The sequence below is a fragment of the Dendropsophus ebraccatus genome, chromosome 1 (genome assembly GCF_027789765.1).
Source record: "Dendropsophus ebraccatus isolate aDenEbr1 chromosome 1, aDenEbr1.pat, whole genome shotgun sequence".
Lineage (NCBI taxonomy): Eukaryota > Metazoa > Chordata > Amphibia > Anura > Hylidae > Dendropsophus > Dendropsophus ebraccatus.
The window spans coordinates 218819094-218846250 of NC_091454.1; the positions used below are offsets into that span (position 1 = coordinate 218819094).

General features: G+C 47.2%; 1 protein-coding gene and 1 non-coding gene across 2 annotated transcripts in view; one reads left to right on the forward strand and one right to left on the reverse strand.

The window, feature by feature from the left end:
• The first annotated feature begins 570 nt into the window (after positions 1 to 570).
• LOC138801779 (programmed cell death 1 ligand 1-like) overlaps positions 571 to 27157 on the forward strand; it is a 33220-nt gene continuing 6633 nt past the window's right edge. The window contains exons 1-2 of the mRNA XM_069984897.1: positions 571 to 653; positions 8200 to 8604. Of these exons, the coding sequence (XP_069840998.1) occupies positions 599 to 653; positions 8200 to 8604 (460 nt within the window). The 5' untranslated portion in view covers positions 571 to 598. The remainder of the gene's footprint in view (positions 654 to 8199; positions 8605 to 27157) is intronic.
• On the reverse strand, positions 21225 to 21296 carry TRNAP-UGG (transfer RNA proline (anticodon UGG)). Its single transcript has one exon. It is a non-coding gene; the product is annotated as a tRNA-Pro (tRNA).

Here is a 27157-nt window from a genome sequence, read left to right on the forward strand (position 1 = left end):
TATCAGTTTGATGCGGGGTCCCCCCTCTCTGTATATTATCAGTGTGATGCGGGGTCCCCCCTCTCTGTATATTATCAGTGTGATGCGGGGTCCCCCCTCTCTGTATATTATCAGTGTGATGCGGGGTCCCCCCTCTCTGTATATTATCAGTGTGATGCGGGGTCCCCCCTCTCTGTATATTATCAGTGTGATGCGGGGTCCCCCCTCTCTGTATATTATCAGTGTGATGCGGGGTCCCCCCTCTCTGTATATTATCAGTGAGAGATCAGTGGCCCAAAGTCAATTTTATTTTTAAATCATAATTTTGTGTTTTTACCATTTTTATGCCAACCTTGTGCTCCTTTTGGCCATATTTATCACCGTCCCCTCAGGGCCTCTCACTTACAGGCAGGTTATGAATATTATACATTTTCTGTAAGAATAATCGCTAAAACAGGAAAAAGAAAAATCCTCTGAATAAGAAACCAACTTCAGCCTCGTAGAATAGTTCATTTACAAGAAACTGAAAGTGACCGAGAGCTCAGCAGACAGAGGAGAAGAGGAAGCTCCAGAGCACAGCAGACAGAGGAGAAGAGAGGAAGCTCCAGAGCTCAGCAGGATGAGGACAGTGCTGGGGGTCCTGCTCACCTGGTGCCTGCTCAGGGGGCTGCAAGGTACGAGGACTCCGCATTGTCTCTATACACTTGGCTGGGGCTGATCTCCTATATCCTATCCTATATATCTACTATATACTGGACTCTACCATGGTGCTCTCTCTCTCTCTCTCTCTCTCTCTCTCTATATATATATACTATATAATGGACTTCACCATGGACCCTCTGCTTGCTGTCAGGGAAGGGAGGACTTGACTAAAACATCCATGTTGTGGAGGTGAGATCCCGGCTTCTGTCTGTAAGAGGAGCCTGGAGTCCGGTATACAGTGTATAGGGTGATATCAGGTGGAGACCCCCCTGCCGGGTGATATCAGGTAGAGACCCCGCTGCCAGGTGATATCAGGTAGAGACCCCGCTGCCAGGTGATATCAGGTAGAGACCCCGCTGCCGGGTGATATCAGGTAGAGACCCCGCTGCCGGGTGCTATCAGGTAGAGACCCCGCTGCCGGGTGATATCAGGTAGAGACCCCGCTGCCGGGTGATATCAGGTAGAGACCCCGCTGCCGGGTGATATCAGGTAGAGACCCCGCTGCCAGGTGCTATCAGGTAGAGACCCCGCTGCCAGGTGATATCAGGTAGAGACCCCGCTGCCAGGTGATATCAGGTAGAGACCCCGCTGCCGGATGCTATCAGGTAGAGACCCCGCTGCCGGGTGCTATCAGGTAGAGACTCTGCTGCCGGGTGATATCAGGTAGAGACCCCGCTGCCGGGTGCTATCAGGTAGAGACCCCGCTGCCGGGTGATATCAGGTAGAGACCCCGCTGCCGGGTGATATCAGGTAGAGACCCCGCTGCCGGGTGATATCAGGTAGAGACCCCGCTGCCGGGTGATATCAGGTAGAGACCCCGCTGCCAGGTGATATCAGGTAGAGACCCCGCTGCCGGATGCTATCAGGTAGAGACCCCGCTGCCGGGTGCTATCAGGTAGAGACTCTGCTGCCGGGTGATATCAGGTAGAGACCCCGCTGCCGGGTGCTATCAGGTAGAGACCCCGCTGCCGGGTGATATCAGGTAGAGACCCCGCTGCCGGGTGATATCAGGTAGAGACTCTGCTACCGGGTGATATCAGGTAGAGACCCCGCTGCCGGGTGATATCAGGTAGAGACTCTGCTGCCGGGTGATATCAGGTAGAGACCCCGCTGCCGGGTGATATCAGGTAGAGACCCCGCTGCCGGGTGATATCAGGTAGAGACCCCGCTGCCGGGTGCTATCAGGTAGAGACCCACGCTGCCGGGTGATATCAGGTAGAGACCCCGCTGCCGGGTGCTATCAGGTAGAGACCCCTTTAAGGGTGACATAGTCTCTCTGCTGCCACCACTGGCTCTGTCAGGGACTGCATGACTGCCCAAGCCCTGGTCCTGGCACAGTTGCATATCACTAGCGATACTGAGACTCCGCTGATATCTATATACATGTTACAATACAAGATTACAGCTGTCTATGTCAGATTAGCTGGCTGTCAGTGCATGATGGGAGTTGTAGTTTTGTAACAGTTGGATAGGTACAGGTGGCAGATCTCTAAGTTAGAGGATTCATCAAGGTGTAGAGAAATAAAAGGAGCCTAAATAAGTATACAATGTATAAAGAAGGAGTGTTGCCCTTTAAGTACATAATACTATGTAACAATTTCTTGTAACCTGATCTTCAGCTGGTCACATGACAACAGGTTTCCATATGGAACACAGAAAAAAAAGACAAATTTGATCAGCTTGCCTAGCACACCATTCACACTAGGCAGTAGCACTTGTGCAGGTATAAGACGGATCTTGCATGCCCAGAGCATAGGCGTATGCCATGGGGAGGCCATAGTACAGTGTAGGGTCCGCCCCGGTATGAGGCCAACGTAACGTGGTGGGAATATTTTACACTGTTTGCAAATGGTAACCAAGAGCCTCATTATTTTTGTGGGAATTTTTTTAGCAGTTGGGGGGGCGGGGGGCTGCTTTTTACTATTTTCATGTCTGTAGTGGGTCTGTATCTTGTCATTGTGGTGAGCTGTTGCATTTTTCTGTGTTTTTGTGTATCAGGTCTCCATAGACACAGGGAATTTTCTGTCTTGTGACAAAGAACATTTCACCTCCATTATCTCATTGCTCTTCCGAAGAAAAGAAGCACCGTGCTGTACAAAGTATCTGATGCTTAGAAACCGGAGACTATGTGTGGTATTCCCCCAAAGGGGTTATGTCAGAGGAGCGGCCGGTCACTTGCTAGATCATAAGTCTCCAAACTGCGGCCCTCCAGCTGTTGCAAAACCACAACTCCCATCATGCCTGGACAGCTAAAGCTTTGGATTTAGCTGACCAGGCATGATGGGAAATGTAGTTTTGCCACAGCTGGAGGGCCGCAGTTTGGAGACCCATGTGCTAGATGGTGGGGTGTGACGCTACTTCTGTGGTGGTTGGCCAAGATACAGCCGGGCCCATTGATGTTAGGTCGTGACGCCAGTGCCGGTTGGGCACACAGATGTGCTGGCACGCCTGTTTTTACTTTAGAGGGCCAGTTGTACCTTGTTCCCCTATGGACAGTGTCCTGCCGGGCTACTATTGGGTCCCTTGGGTTAGTGTAGTCACGGTGGCCGGAGTGGTGTAGTGACCCTCCCGGACTATTGGAACCGCCACCCACAGAAGGGGGAAATGTCCCAAAGATGTGGTGAACACTGTGCTGGTGTGGGGTGAAGAATCACAGAGTCTCTTTATCATAAATAATCTTGTTTTTACTTGGAAAGTGCTTGTGTGCAGCAAGTTATACAGCTTTACCTTGACAGGGTGCGATACACTTGATAGTTCCCTTGATAAAGCACTTGATAAGACACTTGACAATACAGCAACCAGATCTGCGACTGGAATACAGTGAGGAGTACAGTCGTGCTGACTGAGTAGCGTGTTGAGAGATACAAAGAAGCAGAGAGGAGAATGTCGGTAGAGTCCCAACCCAAGTAGTGCTGTGATCTGCCGGGTTTCTGGAGGATGAGGTGAAGAATACTTAGAAGAAGAGAATACTTGTGCCCATGTATTGACCTTTGGGTCTTCATACCACCTAATGCCCTACCAGTGACGGGGGAACCGTCCTAGAGGGTGACACAAGGCCCCAGACCTTGTTACCTGGGATGAGCGGAATGCTGAGGGTTCCCTGCTGACAACCGGCTGAAAGATAGAGTTCCAAGGCTCTTAGCGACTTTGCTCTATCCGGATCAGTTCCTAGTGTACTGCTGTCTGTGGAGGGGGCCTATACTATATAAAGGACTGCACAGAGGGGGACTGTACTATATGAAGGACTGCACAGAGGGGGCCTATACTATATGAAGGAATACATGGGGGGGGGGCTATACTATATGGTGGACTACACAGAGGGGGCCTATACTATATGATGGACTGCACAGGGAGAGCCTATAATATATGAGGGGCTACATAGAGGGAGTCCATACTATATGAGGGACTGTACAGAGAGGGCCTATACTATATGGGGGGAACTGCACAGAGGTTAACTATACAATGGCAGGGGGAAGGGGGATGCAGTGGGGGGCATTTACTATGTAGGGGTGACAAAGAAGGGGCCTATACTATATGGGAGAGCTGCACAAAGGTTACCTATACAGTGGTGGAGGTGGGGGGTGCTGCACAGAAGGGGGCCTATACTACATGAGTATTTAGAGTCTGCAGGGGTGGTGATAGTGCAGCTGAGGTAATGCCGGAATGAGAGAGAATTGCAGAATATCTAAATAAAATCCTTGTCACAGGCCGAGTCCAGCAACTTCCTCTCCTGAGGTGAAGCTGCCACACCATATAAAGAGGGGGGCTGCACCTAAGTCTTATGGTTGGTGATGGTGGCTCTTGTAGTCCCCCTGGGCCTTCTCTGTTACACCCGGGGGCTCGGTTCACACGTTGTAACAGTGCGGCTGTATTTGCGGCTGTAATTGTGCGGCGGTATTTTTGGTGGTTCGTGTGTATGCTTGGAAGTATAGGATATGCGGCTGCACAGTGCACACTATGTCTGAATCTACGGCCCTATCGTAAACGGACCCGTAAAAAATGAACAAGACCATTGTTTGCGGCTGAACATGCGGCCGAGGATTGACAGGCGGTCCGTACGGAGTACTTCAAAAATAGCCGGCAATGATGCCGAATGCCGATGCCTCTAATAGTTAATATATTAAATTACTAAAACACATTTTCTTTGTAATCAAGACACTTTCGTTGGTCAATAATTTATTTCTAACGAATCCATCATTTTGCAATTAAATATACTGTTAAAAAAAATATATATATAAATAAATGTATATTTATCTATATATTTATTTTTTGACAGTATATTGAATTGCACAATGATGGATTCGTTAGAATTAAATTATTGACCAACGAAACAGAATTTATTTCCACGAAAATGTGTTTTATTAATTAAATATTAATTAGTACAGGAAGCTCCAGTAAGCCGTTAATTCATATTCCCGGTAATAGAGCTTTCTGTACTAATCAATACTTTACTTTAATTAAAACATCAAATGTTTCTTCTAATTATGTTATCACAATAGCATTATTAGAAGAAACATTTAGAATTATATGTGCGCTCAGCTGATTGGCTGTTCGGCTGAGCGCACATATAATGAGCCGGTCCGCAGCACAGTGACTTCATTGTGCTGCGGACCAGCGAAGAGGACACATCGGGGTGAGTATAGAGCTCTCCCCACCCCCTCCCCGGCACTGCACCCCTCCCAGCAAGGAAGGGGGGGTCAGTTAACCCCTTCCTTGCTGGGATGGGTGCAGTCTGACATCAGTCTGGCCCCCAGGGGGTTAAGGGGGATGCAATACATCCTCCCTTAACCCCTTGGGGGCCAGACTGTAAGCAGCGATCTGTAAAGATGCTGCATACTGTAAGGAGCACAACACCGCTCACAATGATGGGTGTTGTGCTCCTGTTTGTGTGTTTTTTGTGTGTTTCTCCCTTTTTGTTTTTCAGATATCGGTATCCTGGGGATTACGTCAGATTCCGTGGACTACGTCGATGACCAGCGGTTGTTCTTTGAATTTTTTTAATAAAATGGTCAATGAGGGGTGTGGGGGTGTTTTTATTTGAATAAAAAAATATTTTAAACTTGTGTCTTGTCTTTATTTCTTTACTTTATAGACTTAGTAGTGGAAGCCGTCTAATAGACGGAATCCATTACTAAGTTGGGGCCTAGTGTTAGCCGGTATAAAATGGCTAACACTAACCCCCTATTATTACCCCAGTACCCAATGCCACCAGGGGTACTGGGAAGAGCCGGGTGCCAGTGGTTCCGGAGCGTCAAAATTGGCGCTCCTGGACCGGGCGGCAGCAGGCTGGTAAGATTTAGGCTGGGGAGGGCCTAAACCAATGGCTCTTCCCACCCTGGTGTTACCAGGCTGCTGTCGTTTGGTTTTTAACCCGGCTGGTTATAAAAATAGGGGGGACCCTATGCAGGTTTTTTTTTAAATAAATAAATAATTAAAAAAAACCCCTATTTTTATAACCAGCCGGGTTAAAAACCAAACGACAGCAGCCTGGTAACACCAGGGTGGGAAGAGCCATTGGTTTAGGCCCTCCCCAGCCTAAATCTTACCAGCCAGCTGCCGCCCGGTCCAGGAGCGCCAATATTGACGCTCCGGGACCACTGGCACCCGGCTCTTCCCAGTACCCCTGGTGGCATTGGGTACTGGGGTAATAATAGGGGGTTAGTGTTAGCCATTTTATACCGGCTAACACTAGGCCCCAACTTAGTAATGGATTTTGTCTATTAGATGGCTTCCACTACTAAGTCTATAAAGTAAAGAAAACAAGACAAGACACAAGTTTAAAATATTTTTTATTCAAATAAAAACACCCCCACACCCCTCATTGACCATTTTATTAAGAAATTCAAAGAACAACCGCTGGTCATCGACGTAGTCCATGGAATCCGACGTAATCCCCAGGATACCGATATCTGAAAAACAAAAAGGGAGAAACACACAAAAAACACACAAACAGGAGCACAACACCCATCATTGTGAGCGGTGTTGTGCACCTTACAGTATGCAGCATCTTTACAGATCGCTGCTTACAGTCTGACCCCCAAGGGGTTAAGGGAGGATGTATTGCATCCCCCTTAACCCCCTGGGGGCCAGACTGATGTCAGACTGCACCCATCCCAGCAAGGAAGGGGTTAACTGACCCCCCTTCCTTGCTGGGAGGGGTGCAGTGCCGGGGAGGGGGTGGGGAGAGCTCTATACTCACCATCCGATGCCCCGATGTGTCCTCTTCGCTGGTCTGCAGCACAATGAAGTCACTGTACTGCGGACCCGCTAATTATATGTGCGCTGAGCCGATCAGCCAATCAGCTGAGCACACATATAATTCTAAATGTTTCTTCTAATAATGCTATTGTGATAACATAATTAGAAGAAACATTTGATGTTTTCATTAAAGTAAAGTGATGATTAGTACAGAATGCTCTATTGCCGGCATATGAATTAACGGCTTATAGAGCTTCCTGTACTAATTAATATTTAATTAATAAAACACATTTTCGTTGAAATAAATACAGTTTCTTTGTTCAATAATTTAATTCTAACGAATCCATCATTGTGCAATTAAATATACTGTCAAAAAATAAATATATAGATAAATATACATTTATTTATATATATATTTATTTTAACAGTATATTTAATTGCAAAATGATGGAATCGTTTACATTTAATTATTGAACAATAAAAGGGACTTTATTACAATGAAAATGTGTTTTATTAATTCAATATATTAACCATGAGAGACATCGGCATTAGTGCAGAGGATCGCAAACCCCGGTAATAGCGATTCATGTAAACTGTTTCCCTGCTTTCCCAGATGCATCCAGAGGTGTTTGCATCACTTTCTTAACATTTTATTTGTTATTTTTAGTTGAACCAGATTTCCAAGTAAATGACCGTATGTTTTGAGCCGCATGTCTATTTTTTCCCACGGCCGGAGTTTCACCCGCACATTTACAGCCGCATAAAAAATACAGCCGCACAGTTACAGCGTGTGAACCCAGCCTTGAGATGCAGAGTAAAGCAGACATCAGGGAGTCGAGGTTTTGAGTCACAACAACCCCGAAACAGCTGTCTGTGGATGGATACCTTGCTGAGGTGGTTTCCTTGATTGGAGAACACCTTTGGCTTGGTTGTTCCTTCCCGGAGGGAAGGTCTGGCTAGTTCACTGATGTCGAGACATGTGATGGTGTCTCTGCAGTGTTCTTTTGCATATTTGAGTCACAACAATGACTTTACTTGGACTTGTGGTACATTACATACACAGTCTCTATCTGAAGAGAACCTCCCAAAATGTCCGCCGGCCTCAGCTCATCTCTATAATACACTGTATAACAAATACCTATAAACCATAATAAACATATACAAATAAAATACAGGCTCTATTCTCGGCCCAGAGTTAGGGAGACCCACTTCATTATACTAGTATTAATGGTGTTCATGGTGTGGCGGTGTTATTTAGGTATTATGTATTGGGATTCGATACCTTCTTGATTACTTTCTGGGCTTTGTCTCTGGTTTTAGGTTTCCTGACTTGTCCAGGAGAAGAGCGGATGGTCTCCTTCCCGCAGGACAGCACTGGGATACTTCCTTGCCTATTCTCTCCCTCTCGGAGAGTCTTAGGTATGCTGGCCAGAGTCTCCTGGCAGAAGGAACGTGAGGTGGAGGACTTAGTCGTTCACTTCCAGAATGGGAATGATTCAGGGGACAAGCAGCATGAACTGTTCAAGAATCGGACTATGATATCCAAGAGCTGGTTTGTAGATGGAAATGCCACTCTGAGGTTGGATCATCTCACAAAGGACGATGCTGGGAGATACTCGTGTTGGATTACTATGTATCCCATCCGTCCAGGACTGCAAAAGAAATGTTGTGTGGTGATGGTGAACATTTATAGCCAACGGATGCTCATGACGACAACTTCATATGGTGAGAGAGCTTTACAGCACTTGTTCCTGGGGGGCAGGCAAGGCTGAGACCAGGGATGGAAGAGGAGGCATGCTGGGACTAGGAATGAGACAGGGAGGCAGTCTCACTGCTTGAGAAGGCTCAAAATGCCTCCTATACACAGAAATACAACTACTATAATACTGCTCCTATATACAGGAATATAACTACTATAATACTGCTCCTATATACAAGAATATAACCACTATAATACTGCTCCTATATACAGGAATATAACTACTATAATACTGCTCCTATATACAGGAATATAACTACTATAATACTGCTCCCTATATACAGGAATATACCTACTATAATGCGGTTCAGGGAAGAAACAGAGTGCTGCACCTCACACCTATGGCTGATACTAGTGCCGCTTGGCTAAATAAAAAACACATCAGAATTTTGTGTATGAATTGATCAAGCCATACTGCCCCATGTACCTCGTGCCGGTATCTGATACACATGGGTCCCTACACTAAGTCCACACCGTGCCAGTCAGTGGCCACCAACCCCGCAGGCGTGCACAGCCAGGGAACGGGGGCCATGGGACGGCCCTGCGACCCCCATGCCACAGGACCAGACCCAAAAACACCACACCAGAACCCGGCCAGCACCGCCGGCGGAGAAGGTCGCCCCCAAGCAGCACAAGTCTGGATAAGGTATTGCGCTCACCATAGCTGCAGCAAACAGAATGGGAAAAAACAGGAGGGATTAAAACCATGTGCACTCAGGTGTCTCCTGCTAATTGCGGTCATGTGGGTCTCACCAGGAGGAGTGCAAAACACGGAGAAAAGAGAGAAACAAAATGCGGTTCAGGGAAGAAACAGAGTGCTGCACCTCACACCTATGGCTGATACTAGTGCCCCTAGGCTAAATAAAAAACACATCAGAATTTTGTGTATGAATTGATCAAGCCATACTGCCCCATGTACCATCGTGCAGGTATCTGATACACATGGGTCCCTACACTAAGTCCACACCGTGCCAGTCAGTGGCCACCAACCCTGCAGGCGTGCACAGTCAGGGAACGGGGGCCATGGGACGGCCCTGCGACCCCCATGCCACAGGACCAGACCCAAAAACACCACACCAGAACCCGGCCAGCACCGCCGGCGGAGAAGGTCGCCCCCAAGCAGCACAAGTCTGGATAAGGAATTACACTCTCCATAGCTGCAGCAAACAGAATGGGAAAAAACAGGAGGGATTAAAACCATGTGCACTCAGGTGTCTCCTGCTAATTGCGGTCATGTGGGTCTCATCAGGAGGAGTGCAAAACACGGAGAAAAGAGAGAAACAAAATGCGCCGGTGGTGCTGGCTGGGTTTTGGTCAGGCTTTTTGGGTCTGGTCCTGTGACATTGGGGTTGCAGGGCCGTTCCATGGCCTCCCTTCCCTGCATGTGCACGCTTTGCGGGGTTGGCGGTAGCTGACCGACACGGTGTGGAGTTAGCGTAGGGACCCGTGTGGAACAGAGGACCTGCGCGGTGATACACGGGGCAATATGGCTTGATCAATTCATATACAGACACTCTGGTGTTGATTTTTAATATAGGCCTAGCGGCATTAGTATCAGCCATAGATGGGATGTGCAGCCGTTCCATTCTCTCCAGTTCGTGGATAACTACTATAATACTGCTCCTATACACAGAAATACAACTACTATAATACTGCTCCTATACACAGGAATATAACTAATATAATAGCAAATGGAAAAAACAGATCCGGGCACTCACCGGCAAGGTAGGATTTCTTTATTCAGCCACTATGTTCAGCGGGGAAGGGAGGACAGGTGGAGGTGCGGGCGCACGCTACCCCAGGACAGCTGTTTCACGGCTGATTGCCGCTTCCTCAAGCTTAGGGTATTACGTGACTGCAGGGAGGGGAGGGTGTTTATATAACAGACCGTGACACTAAGTGAAAGGAAAACAACAGTGTAACAAAATGTTAAAAACAACACTACAGGCAGGCGTTGAAATCGTTGCGTTCATTAAGTCCTAATGGACCTGTGGCATTTAATTTTGAGATCCAAAACACTTCCTTGGCTAGCAGTATTCTATGTCTATCCCCTCCCTCTGGAGGGGGATTGACCCTTTGTAAACCAAAAAACTTCATGCATCCAGTGTCTCCACCGTGTGCTTGCCGTATATGTTCTATGAGACGGGGAACGCCTTTACCGGTTTTCACTGAATACATGTGTTCCTTAAAGCGCACCCACATGCATCTTTTTGTCTTCCCCACATAGAACCTTGCACAAGGGCAAAGTATGACATAAATTACAAAGCTTGTCTTACAAGTAATAAAATGAGAAACTCTGCATTCTATCCCATTTAGAGTAAAAAACGCTTTATCCATTAACTGGTTGCAGTAGCCGCACTGTTTACATTTCTTATTGCCCTGTGGCAGCGACCGTTGCAACCAGTTAGTTGGAGGCTGGGGGTTGTTATCTTTTCTAGCCAACTCATCCTCCAGAGTTTTATTTTTGCGGAAGGTGACTAATGGATACTGCGCAGTCATTTCATTGAGGTCCGGATCTGCACTGAGTAAGGACCAATGCTTCTTGATAGCTCCTGTGATGACATGATTAACAGGGGAGTTTTGGAAGGCAAAGGAGTATCTCTTATCTTCACTTTTATTGGCTCTAGATTGACTGTAAAGGAGGTCATTCCTATTCTTAGTCATAATCCTGGACCGACTGTCTTGAATGACTTTTTTAGGGTAACCTCTCTGTACCAGTCGTTCTTCTAGCTCATTTAGTTGCTTAGTACAGCCCTCTTCCGAGGAGTTTATCCTTTTGGTTCTCACCATTTGCCCATATGGGATAGCGTCTCTTACTTGGGAAGGGTGAGAGCTCTGGTAATGGAGCAGAGAGTGGCACGCTGTTGGTTTTCTATAAATAGAAGTGTGGAGCGTCCCATCTACCACCTCCACTCACACATCCAAGAACTCAATTTGTGAGCCCCCGAATTTGTGGGTAAAGGCCATGTTGACCCCATTGTGGGTATTCAGGTAGTGTACAAAATCCGAAAATAAATCTTCCGACCCCTCCCATATTACAAACACATCATCAATATAACGAAAAAGTGCTTTGATGTTAACAGCAAATGGGTTGCAAGATGAAAAAATAAGTCTACTCTCCATATGTGCCAGAAATAAATTAGCATACGTGCAGGAGACCGGCGTGCCCATGGCTGTGCCGATCTCCTGCACGTACCACTGCCCCTCAAAAATAAAAGTATTGTTAACCAAAATGAATTTAAGTGCGTCCCTAACAAAAGCCCTAAAACATTCAGAATTTCCTGCTCGGCCGAGGACGTGGTCCACAGCCTCCACACCCGCATCATGAGGGATGCGGGTGTAGAGGCTCTCCACGTCCACGGTCGCTAAAGCGTAACCTTCCTGCCAGTGGAACTCTTTAAGGGCTTTGAGGAATACACCAGAGGTGTAAATCCAACTACCCTCAGAGCGTCCCTTTAGACGGCGCACGCGAAGAGGGGGGAAGAAGAGGAGAAAAAATGCTAAAGGAGAAAAAGAGGAAGCAAGTATCGTGGCGGGAGTAGACATACCGTCCAACGTCATCAATATCTCCGGAACGACACTCGAACCTAATTGCATCTCATTATTAGAGAAAGGTCTCAATTTTGGTTTAAATGAAGATTTTTCAGTTCCATCATTTGAGCTAAACCTACACAAAGCCATCAGAAAAATTAATCTGACAAAATATTTTGCTGTGAATAAAAACTATAATTGCAACCAATCAGAGTCTGTGTCTAGATGCCGTATTGGCACATTAGGTTTTCAAGTAGTGAGTGACTTTACCCCGGCAGAAAATGCCTGTATACACATGTTGGCTAACCTGGACAGGCCAGATAGGCCTGAAATGGTTGTTAATGATGTCAATAGCAGAGATGTCTTTTTAGGTGGCAAGAAGTCTAATTTTTCTCCCCAGGTCACTCCAGGAAGCCCCATTGACCAATTCCAAAAAGCAGTGCAAGCAGAGGTTAAAGCCCTTATATACCCCAAGGCTACGCGTAATCTCCCAGAAAAGGAACAGAGAGCACTCCGTTGGCTGAAATCTAGACCAGATCTCACCGTCAGAAAAGCCGATAAAGGAGGAGGGACGGTGGTTATGTCCACGAGCTATTACAGAGAAGAGGCTCTACGACAGCTAAGTAATCCAGAAGTTTACAAAACTCTCAAGAATGACCCCACTTCCAGAATTAAAGAGCAACTTCGCTCACTGCTCAGAACGCATACCACGTCTGGAGCTCTGGATGTCAAAACTGCAGAGAGATTGCTACCGGACTTCCCTCGTAAGCCTCGTTGGTACTTTTTACCCAAGGTCCACAAGTCGCTGGATCGACCGCCGGGCCGTCCTATTGTCTCGGCGGTCGGTTCGGTGACAGAGGGCCTATCCCAATTCTTAGATTGGGCACTACGACCTTTACTGGACGCCACTCCCACATACCTCAGAGACACCACCGAATTCCTCAAAGCCCTTAAAGAGTTCCACTGGCAGGAAGGTTACGCTTTAGCGACCGTGGACGTGGAGAGCCTCTACACCCGCATCCCTCATGATGCGGGTGTGGAGGCTGTGGACCACGTCCTCGGCCGAGCAGGAAATTCTGAATGTTTTAGGGCTTTTGTTAGGGACGCACTTAAATTCATTTTGGTTAACAATACTTTTATTTTTGAGGGGCAGTGGTACGTGCAGGAGATCGGCACAGCCATGGGCACGCCGGTCTCCTGCACGTATGCTAATTTATTTCTGGCACATATGGAGAGTAGACTTATTTTTTCATCTTGCAACCCATTTGCTGTTAACATCAAAGCACTTTTTCGTTATATTGATGATGTGTTTGTAATATGGGAGGGGTCGGAAGATTTATTTTCGGATTTTGTACACTACCTGAATACCCACAATGGGGTCAACATGGCCTTTACCCACAAATTCGGGGGCTCACAAATTGAGTTCTTGGATGTGTGGGTGGAGGTGGTAGATGGGATGCTCCACACTTCTATTTATAGAAAACCAACAGCGTGCAACTCTCTGCTCCATTACCAGAGCTCTCACCCTTCCCAAGTAAGAGACGCTATCCCATATGGGCAAATGGTGAGAACCAAAAGGATAAACTCCTCGGAAGAGGGCTGTACTAAGCAACTAAATGAGCTAGAACAACGACTGGTACAGAGAGGTTACCCTAAAAAAGTCATTCAAGACAGTCGGTCCAGGATTATGACTAAGAATAGGAATGACCTCCTTTACAGTCAATCTAGAGCCAATAAAAGTGAAGATAAGAGATACTCCTTTGCCTTCCAAAACTCCCCTGTTAATCATGTCATCACAGGAGCTATCAAGAAGCATTGGTCCTTACTCAGTGCAGATCCGGACCTCAATGAAATGACTGCGCAGTATCCATTAGTCACCTTCCGCAAAAATAAAACTCTGGAGGATGAGTTGGCTAGAAAAGATAACAACCCCCAGCCTCCAACTAACTGGTTGCAACGGTCGCTGCCACAGGGCAATAAGAAATGTAAACAGTGCGGCTACTGCAACCAGTTAATGGATAAAGCGTTTTTTACTCTAAATGGGATAGAATGCAGAGTTTCTCATTTTATTACTTGTAAGACAAGCTTTGTAATTTATGTCATACTTTGCCCTTGTGTAAGGTTCTATGTGGGGAAGACAAAAAGATGCATGTGGGTGCGCTTTAAGGAACACATGTATTCAGTGAAAACCGGTAAAGGCGTTCCCCGTCTCATAGAACATATACGGCAAGCACACGGTGGAGACACTGGATGCATGAAGTTTTTTGGTTTACAAAGGGTCAATCCCCCTCCAGAGGGAGGGGATAGACATAGAATACTGCTAGCCAAGGAAGTGTTTTGGATCTCAAAATTAAATGCCACAGGTCCATTAGGACTTAATGAACGCAACGATTTCAACGCCTGCCTGTAGTGTTGTTTTTAACATTTTGTTACACTGTTGTTTTCCTTTCACTTAGTGTCACGGTCTGTTATATAAACACCCTCCCCTCCCTGCAGTCACGTAATACCCTAAGCTTGAGGAAGCGGCAATCAGCCGTGAAACAGCTGTCCTGGGGTAGCGTGCGCCCGCACCTCCACCTGTCCTCCCTTCCCCGCTGAACATAGTGGCTGAATAAAGAAATCCTACCTTGCCGGTGAGTGCCCGGATCTGTTTTTTCCATTTGCTATTGCATTTGTCTTTTTCTATACGGAGCACCCCGGTGGATTTATTATCTCACCTCTGTCCTGACTACTGCTGTATGTTTGTGGTGCCGACTGCTATCTGCCTTTTGATAACTAATATAATACTGCTCCTATATACAAGAATAAAACTACTATAATACTGCTCCTATATACAAGAATATAACTACTATAATACTGCTCCTATATACAGGAATATAACTACTATAATACTGCTCCTATATACAAGAATATAACTACTATAATACTGCTCCTTTCCTCATCGTTTCAGGCAGCACAGAAGGGATATTCCATCCTATGGTCCCCTTCCCAGGACCGCCCACCTAGAACACTCAATTAATTAACAATTAGTGTTAGCAGGCATAAGTATCCCCCAAGACCCATAATGCACTGTGTTTTTTTCTGTCCTCTCCTTCCAGCAGGTGTGAGTTCCACCTGCTTGCCCACCTGGAGTTGGAGAAAAACGGCCATGCGGGGTCTTGGCTGCAACGATGCCAATGCGTATAATACAGTAAGAAAGTGTCAGTGGGGGTGTCCCTGGCCAGACTGTCCGGGATGTTGCTGGTTAATAGACCTGTCTGCTGTAACAAGCAGTTCCCCGGGTGAGTTTGCTTGGCATAATAGTTACATATTGTACCATTACCTGCATACAGTGTCATGCTGGAGAACACCTGCCTCGGCCGATTCAGCGTAATGCTTGTATGACTCCGAGCGCTTCCTGTTGAGTACCAAGATGGCGCTCCGGTTTGCGTTCCACCGTGGTTGCGCGTCTACTTCCGGTTGCGTGTGACGTCACCACACGCTGCGTGCGCGACCGCCGACATAAAGCCCTGTTACTTCCGGCATTCGGCGCCATTGTGTGCCTGAGGCAGCCGGATTCTGGTGTGATTAAGGTGACAGTACTCTGGGGGAGCACAGATTAGAAGGTTTGTACAAGTTACTTACACATTGTTTGTTTAATTATAGATGTCAAGCCATTCCAGCAATAAACGTAGGGGGAAATCCCGGCACATGTTGTGCTCTGGCTGTGAACAACCCCTCCCTGATGAGCATTCAGGAGATGTCTGTGAGCCATGCATTCAGCAGCTAAGAAGATCATCTTCAGGCCGCAGTCACAGATCTGTACAAAACCCAGTAGATGTGCCTAATCTATGCATAAGTTGCCTGCAGAGGCTTCCAGCAGGCCATGATACTAATATGTGTTCTCAATGTACACCTCAAGAAGAGCCACAGTCCCTAATGGGAGAATTAAAGACTCTAATATCTTTGATGCGCACCCAAATGTCTGGGGCCAATCCTCTTCCTTCTACTTCTGCTGCTCCTGTTCTTCCACCTCCGTCTAAGAGAACTAAGTATCACCATAAACATACCATATCTTCCTCAGAATCCGGTGAATGTGATGAGTCAGATTCGGATGACGAGATTTCTGAAGACTATTATCTCTTTAAAAAAGAGAATATAGAAAAACTTATTAGAGTGGTGAAAAAGAGTGTGGAATCTGAGAAGGAAGAATCAGTCGCTCAGGATAAGCAAAGTTTGTATTATTTTCCCCAAAAGAAATCTTGTGTTCTACCTGTCCATCAGATACTTACCTCCATAATGGAGAAGGAATGGAAAAGACCAGACAAACGTCTGGATTTGGGGTCTAGATTCAAGACAGTATACAGACTTGACCCATCTAAATCTGAAACGTGGGAATCACCATCTAAAGTAGATCATGCTATTGCCAAGTTGTCCAGAAAAACCTTTTATCCTGGCGATGGGACTGTCCTTCTCAAGGACCCAATGAACAAAAAAGCTGAGGCACTGCTTAAAAGGTCGTATTCTAACCTAGCTTCTCTAAATAAAGCGGCTTTATCCACAGTACCGATTGCGAGAGCTCTAAGACTTTGGCTCAGTCACTTGACAGCTGATATTGAAGATGGGGTACACCGAGAGGAACTACTGGAACAAGTGTCAACCATCAAAATGGCGGCTGACTTTATATGTGACTTCCCTGTAGATGTGGTGAGAGTGACCTCAAAGAATATGGCAGTAAATAGCTCTACAAGAAGAGCTATATGGTTAAAACCATGGAAGGGTGATACTGCTTCAAAGCTGAATTTTTGTTCCATTCCTTATGAACCTGGAAGACTCATCGGTTCTGAGTTAGATAAAGCTCTAGAAGAGAACAAGAAGGATAAGTCTATGTCCATGCCTCAGACCTACGGAGGTAGATCCTACAGAACTTTTCGTTCACAAAGAGGACGAGGGAGTTTTCGTTCCCGTACAGGACAGGATAGATCAAACAGATCTTACAAGACAAGATACCAAGACAGAAATAAGAAAAAGCAAGGTGAATCCTCCAATGCAAAGTCGGAATTCTGACGCCAGGCCCTCTCTTCCGGTAGGAGCAAGACTCCTGGAATTTCTACCAGAATGGAAAAATGTCACAGGAGACAGATGGGTCCTATCCATCATCGCCAACGGTTATGTTCTTCACTTTGCAAGACCTGCTCCAGACAGATTTATCATAAATCATGCGGAAGATTACAGAGTCAGCTTACTGGTCAGAGAATTTCTCCAAAAAGGAGCTTTAGAACCTGTACCACCGGAAGAGAGAGGCTTCGGTATATACTCAAGACTCTTTCCAGTACCCAAGCCAGAAAGAAAGTGGCGATTAATAATAGATCTCTGTTATCTAAATCAATTTCTAAAAAAAGACAAATTCAAGATGGACACCATCAAAACTGTTGTAGGTCTCATTCGCCAAGGCGACGTGATGGCATCTCTCGATTTAAAGGATGCATATCTACACATCCCAATACATATGGACTCCAGACAGTTTCTAAGAGTTGCATACAAAGTGAAGGGAGAAATTCATCACATGCAGTTCAAGGCCCTGCCATTTGGCCTTTCACCAGCCCCTCGCATATTCACCAAAGTGGCAGTTGTCTTAGTGGCCGTCCTGAGACTTCAAGGGATACGTCTGGTAGCCTACCTGGACGACTGGTTGTTGATAGCAGAATCACCAGAAATTCTGCAGAGTCATCTTCAAAAAACCATGGACTTACTTACCAAAGTGGGATTTATAATAAACCTTCAAAAATCAGTTCTCTCTTCAACCACACGTATTCAGTTTCTAGGCTTCATTGTGGACTCCGTTCAGATGAAACTATTTCTACCAGAAGAGAAGATTTTGAAGCTACAGAGCGAAGTCCGTCACCTGATTCAGGTTCCCCTTGTAACAATTCGTACTGCCATGAAAATGTTGGGTCACCTGACATCGGCCATAGAGGCTGTACCATGGGCCAAAGCCCACATCAGAGCTCTCCAGTCAGACATACTCAATACCTGGAACAAGGACTTACGAACCTTGTCTTATCCTCTGAAGGTGTCACCTTACACACGCAAGAGTCTCTATTGGTGGTTGCTGAGCAAGAACTTGCGACAGGGAAAGACTTTTCGTTACCAAGAACCAGTGGTCATAGTGACAGATGCATCACAATCAGGCTGGGGAGCTCACATGGCGGAGAGATGGATTCAGGGTTCCTGGTCTTCAACCCTGAAATCAGGTTCTTCCAATCTCAAGGAACTGACAACCATCCTGCTAGCCCTACGTCACTTCGAAGACTATCTCAGAGGGAAGCCGGTGTTAGTCCAGTCAGACAATCTGGTATCCGTATGTTATGTCAACAGGCAAGGGGGAACCAGGAGTCCTCTCCTACAGAGAGTATGCAGCAAAATTATGTCATGGGCAGAATCATCAATAACATCACTAACAGCAGTGCACATCAGAGGCAAAGACAACATCAAAGCCGATCTTCTCAGCCGATCACAATTGAAGCCCAGCGAGTGGTCTCTCAATCCGACCTATTTCAAAGAGATCGTGGAGAAGTGGGGTCGGCCAGAAATCGATCTTATGGCCACGAGAGAGAATCGTCAGGTCCAGAAGTTTTGCTCCCTGATCAAGAGGGACAGTCCAGACTTCATAGATGCATTCTCGTTCCCCTGGAGAAACAAGTTTGTGTACATCTTCCCTCCGGTTCCTCTCATCCCCAGGGTTATAGCGAAGCTCAGGAAGGACAGACCACGAGCAATCCTGATAACTCCATTCTGGCCCCGGAGAGCCTGGTTGCCGGGATTACTGGAGATGTCGAGGAACACGTATTGGAAGCTGCCTCCCCACCGAGATCTACTATTACAGAGGGGGTTTTACCATCTTCACCTACACAAACTACATCTGACGGTATGGTACTTGAATCCAACAGACTAAAGAACCAAGGTATCTCGGAAACTGTGATTAAAACATTGATGGCAGCAAGAAGACCATCTACAAACGCTACATATTGTAAATTGTGGAAAGTCTTCTCGAACTGGCTAAAACTGCAGCAAGACCAGACTGTTAATGTTTCCAATATTCTCCAGTTCCTTCAAAATGGCTTTGATAAAGGCCTTAAAACTAACACGTTGCGCTGCCATATGACTGCTATCAACGCCTTTACAGAAGGAAAATTTGTGAACCAACCCTTAATAACGAGATTCTTTAAAGCTCTTGGAAACCTAAGGCCTACAAGAAGGACTCCTGTCGCAACCTGGGACCTATGCCTGGTCCTTAGATCTTTAATGTCTCCACCGTTTGAGCCCTTACAAGAGACAGATGTAAAATGGCTGTCATACAAAGTCCTGTTTCTAGTGGCCATCACATCTGCTAAAAGGCTTGGTGAGCTGCAAGCTCTTTCTTCACAGGAACCTTTTCTAAAATTTGTCCCAGAAGGAGTCAGTCTAAGGACAGTACCATCCTTCCTACCAAAAATAGCTTCTGATTCCAATATCAATAGAGAGACTTTTCTTCCAGTCTTCCATCCAGATCCTGGAAATGAAGAAGAACAAAATCTACATACCTTGGATAATAAAAGAGCACTCCTCCTCTACACTTCCAGAGTAGCTTCATTCCGTATAGATGAAAATCTGTTCCTACAGTTTTCAGGTCAAAAAAGGGGAAAAAAGGCGTCGAAAGACACTCTAGCCAGATGGATAAAGATGTTAATTCTGGAGGTCTACAAGATGGAAGGGAAGTCGCCTCCTTTGGGAATAAGAGCACACTCTACCCGTTCCACTGCCACTACATGGGCAGAAAGAGCTCAGGTTCCCTTGCATGAGATTTGTAATGCCGCTTCTTGGTCAGCCAGATCTACATATTCCAAGCATTACCGACTTGACATACACACCCAGAATTCAGCCTTTGGTACAGGGGTATTAAGTGCAGCTGAGCAAAATTAACCCCCACCCTGTTGTTTCTGTATGATTCTATGTAAATCCCTTCTGTGCTGCCTGAAACGATGAGGAAAGTTAAAATTTGTACCTGTAATTTTTCTTTCCTCGAGTTGAAGGCAGCACACTTACCCACCCAATAAATGTTAAATTTGCATCAGTTTAGTCTATTCATTACACAGTGCATTATGGGTCTTGGGGGATACTTATGCCTGCTAACACTAATTGTTAATTAATTGAGTGTTCTAGGTGGGCGGTCCTGGGAAGGGGACCATAGGATGGAATATCCCTTCTGTGCTGCCTTCAACTCGAGGAAAGAAAAATTACAGGTACAAATTTTAACTATATACAGGGATGCAACTACTATAATACTGCTCCTATATACAGGAATATAACTACTATAATACTGCTCCTATATACAAGAATATAGCTACTATAATACAGCCCCCTATACACAGGAATATAACTACTATATTACTGCTCCTATATACAGGAATATAACTACTATAATACTGCTCCTATATACAAGAATATAACTACTATAATACTGCTCCTATATACAAGAATATAACTACTATAATACTGCTCCTATATATAAGAATATAACTACTATAATACTGCTCCTATATACAAGAATATAACTACTATAATACTGCTCCTATATACAGGAATATAACTACTATAATACTGCTCCTATATACAGGAATATAACTACTATAATACTGCTCTCTAAATAGAGGAAATTAACTGCTATACAACTTCTGCATAGACAGTAAAATTATGTGCATTCCAGTACTCTCTAAGGCTAGGTTCACACTGCGTTTTTGCAATCCGTTTTAAAAAAAAACGGATGAAAAAAACGGATGCATTTGTGTGCATCCGTTTTGATCCGTTTTTCTATTGACTTCCATTGTAAAAAAAAACGGATCAAAACGGATGCACACAAATGCATCCGTTTTTCGCAAAAAATGGATGAAAAAAAAACGGATTGCAAAAACGCAGTGTGAACCCAGCCTAAGGAATATGGGGTATAGTTATACAGTTATTAACCTGGTCTCATGATAATTATTTGTGGTAACGTGGAGAACCTTCATATTAGTGGAAAACAATCAACTGGAAAAAAGGGCTCGTCCGGGATTTGAACCCGGGACCTCTCGCACCCAAAGCGAGAATCATACCCCTAGACCAACGAGCCAGCTGATATGTGATAGAGGAGCTGCTATAGATGTCTTGTATATGTCTGCTATAGAGGTGTCTTGTTCTCGGTATGTTTCCTAGTACAATTTATAGGAGTTTATATGTTTGTTCTGTTGGAAATTCCCAGTGTGGGAGGTGGCAGAATATTCACACCCTGTCTCTAAACCATCTGGTGTTCTCAAGTCACAGAGTGAGTTCAGCGCTGCTTGTTGCATGACTAAGTATTGTGTCTAGGACACGCCTCTAAAGTTCCCCATATGCTTTTGTCGTCCATACCTGTCGGGAAATGAAAGACATACTTGCTAAATTAAAAGGGACTTTGTCATGTCACATAGCTTAGTCATGGTCATGTGGCATTGCTGCTAGAACAGTAAAATACAATGGCACCGTATTTCTGTCGGGGCTTCCAACATCTGAAATAGCGGGTGATTTCAGGGAGGCGGAGTCTGTTGCTCCAGTGACAAAGAGGCGGAGTCTGCTGCTCCAGTGACAAAGAGGCGGAGTCTGCTGCTCCAGTGACAAAAGCCAGAACACATCCCCGATTGACGTTTAAGGGCCCTATTACACGGGACGATTATCCTGTGAATTATCGTTATATCGTTCAAATTTACATGCCCGACCAACGAGAAATCGTTCATCGTTCGTTCTGACACCAAAATCATTGTTAATCGTCGGCTGTAATTCCGCATTTGTTCGCTAATGGCTCAGATGGAGCAAACGACTGTAGTGACGATGGTAACTAACGACTATCGGTCTGTTTAATATTGGGAACGGTTTCAGGTTAACGATAAACAATCTCTTTTGCAATCATTTATTGTTAAAAATAACTTAGGACCCCAAGGTCTTATTCACACGTTCCGTGAAGTTGTCTGTGACCACGGACTATTGCTTTCTATTGAGCTATTCACACGTTCCGCTTTTTTTTTTTTTACGGATCCGCAATCCGTTCCGGGAAAGAGTAGGAGATGGCGGCACAGATTCCGCATAGAAGTCTATGAGATCCGTGTTTTTCATGGATTGCAGAGATCTGACATCTGTGCAATCAGTGAAAAACACAGATGGGATGTAATCATTGTAATTTAAAAAGCTTTAAACAGATCCGTGAAAAACACGGACACCGATGCAAAATGCATGAAATCACGGATGGTTTTTCACGGATCAGGGAGGTAGATAGCGGACTTCATCCACGGACTTTAAATAATCACTGAATGTGGGAATAAGGCCTAAGGGTGGATTCACACATTCCGTAGTCGCTTCCTGAATCCCGGACAACGCTGATGGTGAATCCCTGTCCTGGAGTGTTTCCCTGCACGGTATGATGTATCAATATCATGCCGGGAGCTGGGAAACTGTTTGGATCTTTGCTGCACTGTAATAACAAAGCCACACTGCTCTGTTATTACAGTGCCACAGAGATTCAGACAGACAGCTCTGTTATTACACTGCCACAGAGATTCATATAGCACGGCTCTGTTATTACACTGCCACCAGGGGCGGAACTACCGCAGTAGCAGCCGTAGCCGCTGCTACGGGGCCCGGCCAGGCTGTGATGTTCCCTGTTAGCTGTTCAGGACCATGAGTATTCCGCCTCAGGCAGCAGATTCTGCGGCCCTGCAGGGGGCGGCAGACAGCAGCCCTGCAGCCGCTCACCTGTCCTGCGGCAGCCGTCCGGTCCCGCCACCAACGCTCACCGCTGTCCCCCGCCGAGCTCCCGCGCTGTCAAGTCAGCAGCTTTCATGGTCCTCCAGCAAGTTGTGAGTGCCCGGGGTCAGCGGGGGCCGCGATGAGCTGGGACAGCGGTTATCGTTGGCGGCGGGATGGCGGCTTTGACAGCCGCTGACTGACGGCGCAGGAGCACGGCAGGGGAGAGCAGTGAGCGTTGGCGACGGGAGTGCTGCGGCAGGACAGGTGAGCGGATGCACGGCTGGAGCGCGCGCGGGGAGGGGGATGTTTGTATAGGGGGGTGTCGGGTACGCGTTGTGGTCCGGGGGGGGGGGGGTTTGCTAGTGAGGGGGCGGCCGCCTGCGGTCTGCCTCAGGCGGCGGAGACCCCGGAATCGGCCCTGTTCAGGACCTTTGTCCTGACACCAGCTAACCGGGAGAATAGTGTGTAGTGAAGCCGGGCCCCCCACACCTATACCGAACTTCAAACTTCCTGTCTCCCGACTGCTGATACTGTGAGCAGAGCGGGACTTCCTCCAGCGCTGGTGCTGTCTCCTCACTCACCCCCACAGCAGGTGTAGGTAGGTAGGTCTCCTCTGCAGTGCAACATACCCTCCGTGGGCCCCAGAGCTCGGCTATGCCCCTGCCCAGATCCCTGCTGCTCTGCCATTTACATTGTACCTAGCTGACACATAGGGATGCGTCCTTACTGTGTGTCAGTAGCCGGGCAGCAGTGAGGTAGTCTCCCTCCTCTCAGGACCCGGCCTCCTCTTCTCTCAGGCATCAGTCAGCTCGGGGGATGGGAGCAGGCCCGGACTGGTAATCTGGCAAGCCGGGCAAATGCCCGCTGGGCTGGCCGGATTACCAGTCCGTGGGCCGCCCGGGCTGCATAATTAAAAAAAAAAAAAATCATCGCTGCGGCCCACTCCCGTCACTGCAGCCCGCTTCTCTCTTCCCACCGGCTCCTGACAAGCTCCACCAATCCAATCAACGTGGAGCAGGAGCGTGGGGCCGCTGCGGCCCCTCGTTGATTGGATAAGAGGAGCATGTCAGGAGCGGGCCAGCTGGGCTGAGAGGTGCGGGCTGCAGTGGCGTGTCTCCGTCCCGCCCCCGGGACCGCGCGCTCAGGGGTAGGCTGGGCTGGGGGTAATGTGCTGCCTGCGGCCGGCCCTCTGCGGTGGTTAAGACTGAGAGAATAGCGCGACCGGCCGCCGCGCTATTCCCTCAGTCTCTTCCAGGCCGCCTAATTCCTCCCCCAAGTGCTGAGGCCGCAGACGTGCCTCGCGCAGGCACGTCTGCAGGCACCTCTGCCAGGCCCCCAGCGGCTGACGTCACTTCCCTGACGCGCCGCTGAGGACCTGGGAGTAGAGTGGAGAGGGGCCGCCGGCTGCTGCAGCAGGAAGAAGATGCTGTGCACCAAAGATCCGGAGGAAGAAGCTGCTGGGAACGAGGTGAGGTGAGTGTTTTTTTTAAATTACTTCACATGTGGCCACACAGCGGCAGGGGGGCTACTCTATATGAGGGGAGGGGATGCAGGGGGGGCTATTTTTTATGGGAAAGGGGGGGATTGCACGGGGGGGGGGGGCTATTCTATATGGGTGGGATGCACAGGGGGGGGGGGGCTATTATGCAGGGGGGCTATTCTATATGGGGGAATTGCACAGGGGGGCTATTCTATATGGGGGGATTGCACAGGGGGGCTATTATGCAGGGGGGCTATTCTATATGTAGGGGATTGCACAGGGGGGAAATTATATATGGGGGATTGCACAGGGGTGGCTATTATGCAGGGGGGCTATTCTATATGTAGGGGATTGCACAGGGGGGCCTATTATGCAGGGGGGGCTATTCTATATGTAGGGGATTGCACAGGGGTGGCTATTATGCAGGGGGGGCTATTCTATATGTAGGGGATTGCACAGGGGGGCCTATTATGCAGGGGGGGCTATTCTATATGTGGGGAGTTGCACAGGGGGGGCTATTCTATATGGGGGGGATTGCACAGGGGGGCTATTCTATATGGGGGGGATTGCACAGGGGGCTATTCTATATGGGTGGGATGCACAGGGGGGGGGGCTATTATGCAGGGGGGCTATTCTATATGGGGGAATTGCACAGGGGGGCTATTCTATATGGGGGGATTGCACAGGGGGGCTATTATGCAGGGGGGCTATTCTATATGTAGGGGATTGCACAGGGGGGCTATTCTATATGTAGGGGATTGCACAGGGGGGCCTATTATGCAGGGGGGGCTATTCTATATGTGGGGAGTTGCACAGGGGGGGCTATTCTATATGGGGGGATTGCACAGGGGGGCTATTCTATATGGGGGGGATTGCACAGGGGGCTATTCTATATGGGTGGGATGCACAGGGGGGGGCTATTATGCAGGGGGGATATTCTATATGGGGGAATTGCACAGGGGGGCTATTCTATATGGGGGGGATTGCACAGGGGGGCTATTATGCAGGGGGGCTATTCTATATGTAGGGGATTGCACAGGGGGGCTATTCTATATGTAGGGGATTGCACAGGGGGGCCTATTATGCAGGGGGGGCTATTCTATATGTGGGGAGTTGCACAGGGGGGGCTATTCTATATGGGGGGATTGCACAGGGGGGCTATTCTATATGGGGGGGGATTGCACAGGGGGCTATTCTATATGGGGGGATTGCACAGGGAGGGCTATTATGCAGGGGGGCTATTCTATATGGGGGGATTGTACAGGGAGGGCTATTATGCAGGGGGGCTATTCTATATAGGGGGGGATTGCACAGGGGAAGTTATGCTATATGGGGGGGTGCAGAGGGAGGTTTTTCAAATGGGGGGATGCAGGGGGGCTATTCTATATTGGGGGAATGCAGGGGGGCTATTCTATATGGGGGGATTTCACAGGGGGGCTATTATGCAGGGGGGCTATTCTATATTGGGGGAATGCAGGGGGGCTATTCTATATGGGGGGATTTCACAGGGGGGCTATTATGCAGGGGGGCTATTCTATATGGGGGGATTGCACAGGGGGGCTATTCTATATGGGGGGATTGCACAGGGGGGCTATTCTATGTGGAGGGGATGCACAGAGGGGGCTATTCTATATAGGGGGGATTGCACAGGGGAGGTTATTCTATATGGGGGAATGTACATGTACAGCAGGGGGGCTATTCTATATGGGAGGGATGTACATGTAGAGCAATGGGACTATTCTATATGGAAAGATGTGCAGCGGGGGGCTATTCTATATGGGGGATGTATAGATGAGGATGTTGCTGGAGCAAGAAGCCTAAAATGTCTGTCTGGCAGATCCCGTGGAGAGGAGTCATAACCAGAGAAGCCTTTATGATGGCCGGAGATAGATGGAGAAGAAAAAGTGGACGTCTCTTCATACAGAGAAGACGCCTACTGTGAGTCACAGGATGTAACTGCACTATAATCACTTATAAGGTCTGCAGAACCTTTACACAGCTGGGATCTACCTTGGTATCAGGGGTGTCAAACTCCGGCCCTCCTTGTGTTGCAAAACTACAATTCCTGTCATGCTTTAGCTGTCCAGGCATGATGGGGATTGTAGTGATGTAACAGCTGGAGGGCCGGAGTGTGACACCTGTGTTCTATTGTCACTGCTTTGGGAGAATTATGATCTTTATATAGTGGCTGTTATTTGGTGACAGTATAGTGGTATCCAGTCACTGTATGGTGAGAGTAGTGGGCATGGTGTGATGGTATTACTTGTCCTGAGTATTCTGGTAGTATTGGCAATATTAGTGTTGTATATAGTGGATTGTATTCAGTCACAGTGTAGCGGTATTAGTCATGGTGTGGTGATATTATTTGTTACTTATATACTGGTAGTATTGGCAATATTGGTGGGTTTGCTTAGTGACAGTATGGCAGTAACGTGTACAGTATGGTGATAATATTTGCTTACTGGTGTTATTAACTATGACAGTATTATCATGCACAGAAAATTCTTACCTATGTTACCATTATATATCTTAAAATTTGTCCTGGGGCCCTACATATACCTGAGATAGATGATTGATAGATAGATAGATAGATAGATAGACAGACCTTTAGTCCAGTCTAAACTTATATAATTGTCCTTTTCATTTCCAACTAAAGTTTCACAACAGCAGCGGCAGCAGCAGCACCAGCACCCTATACGTCCATCAGTCAGAGCAGGAAGGGGCGGGGGCAGAAG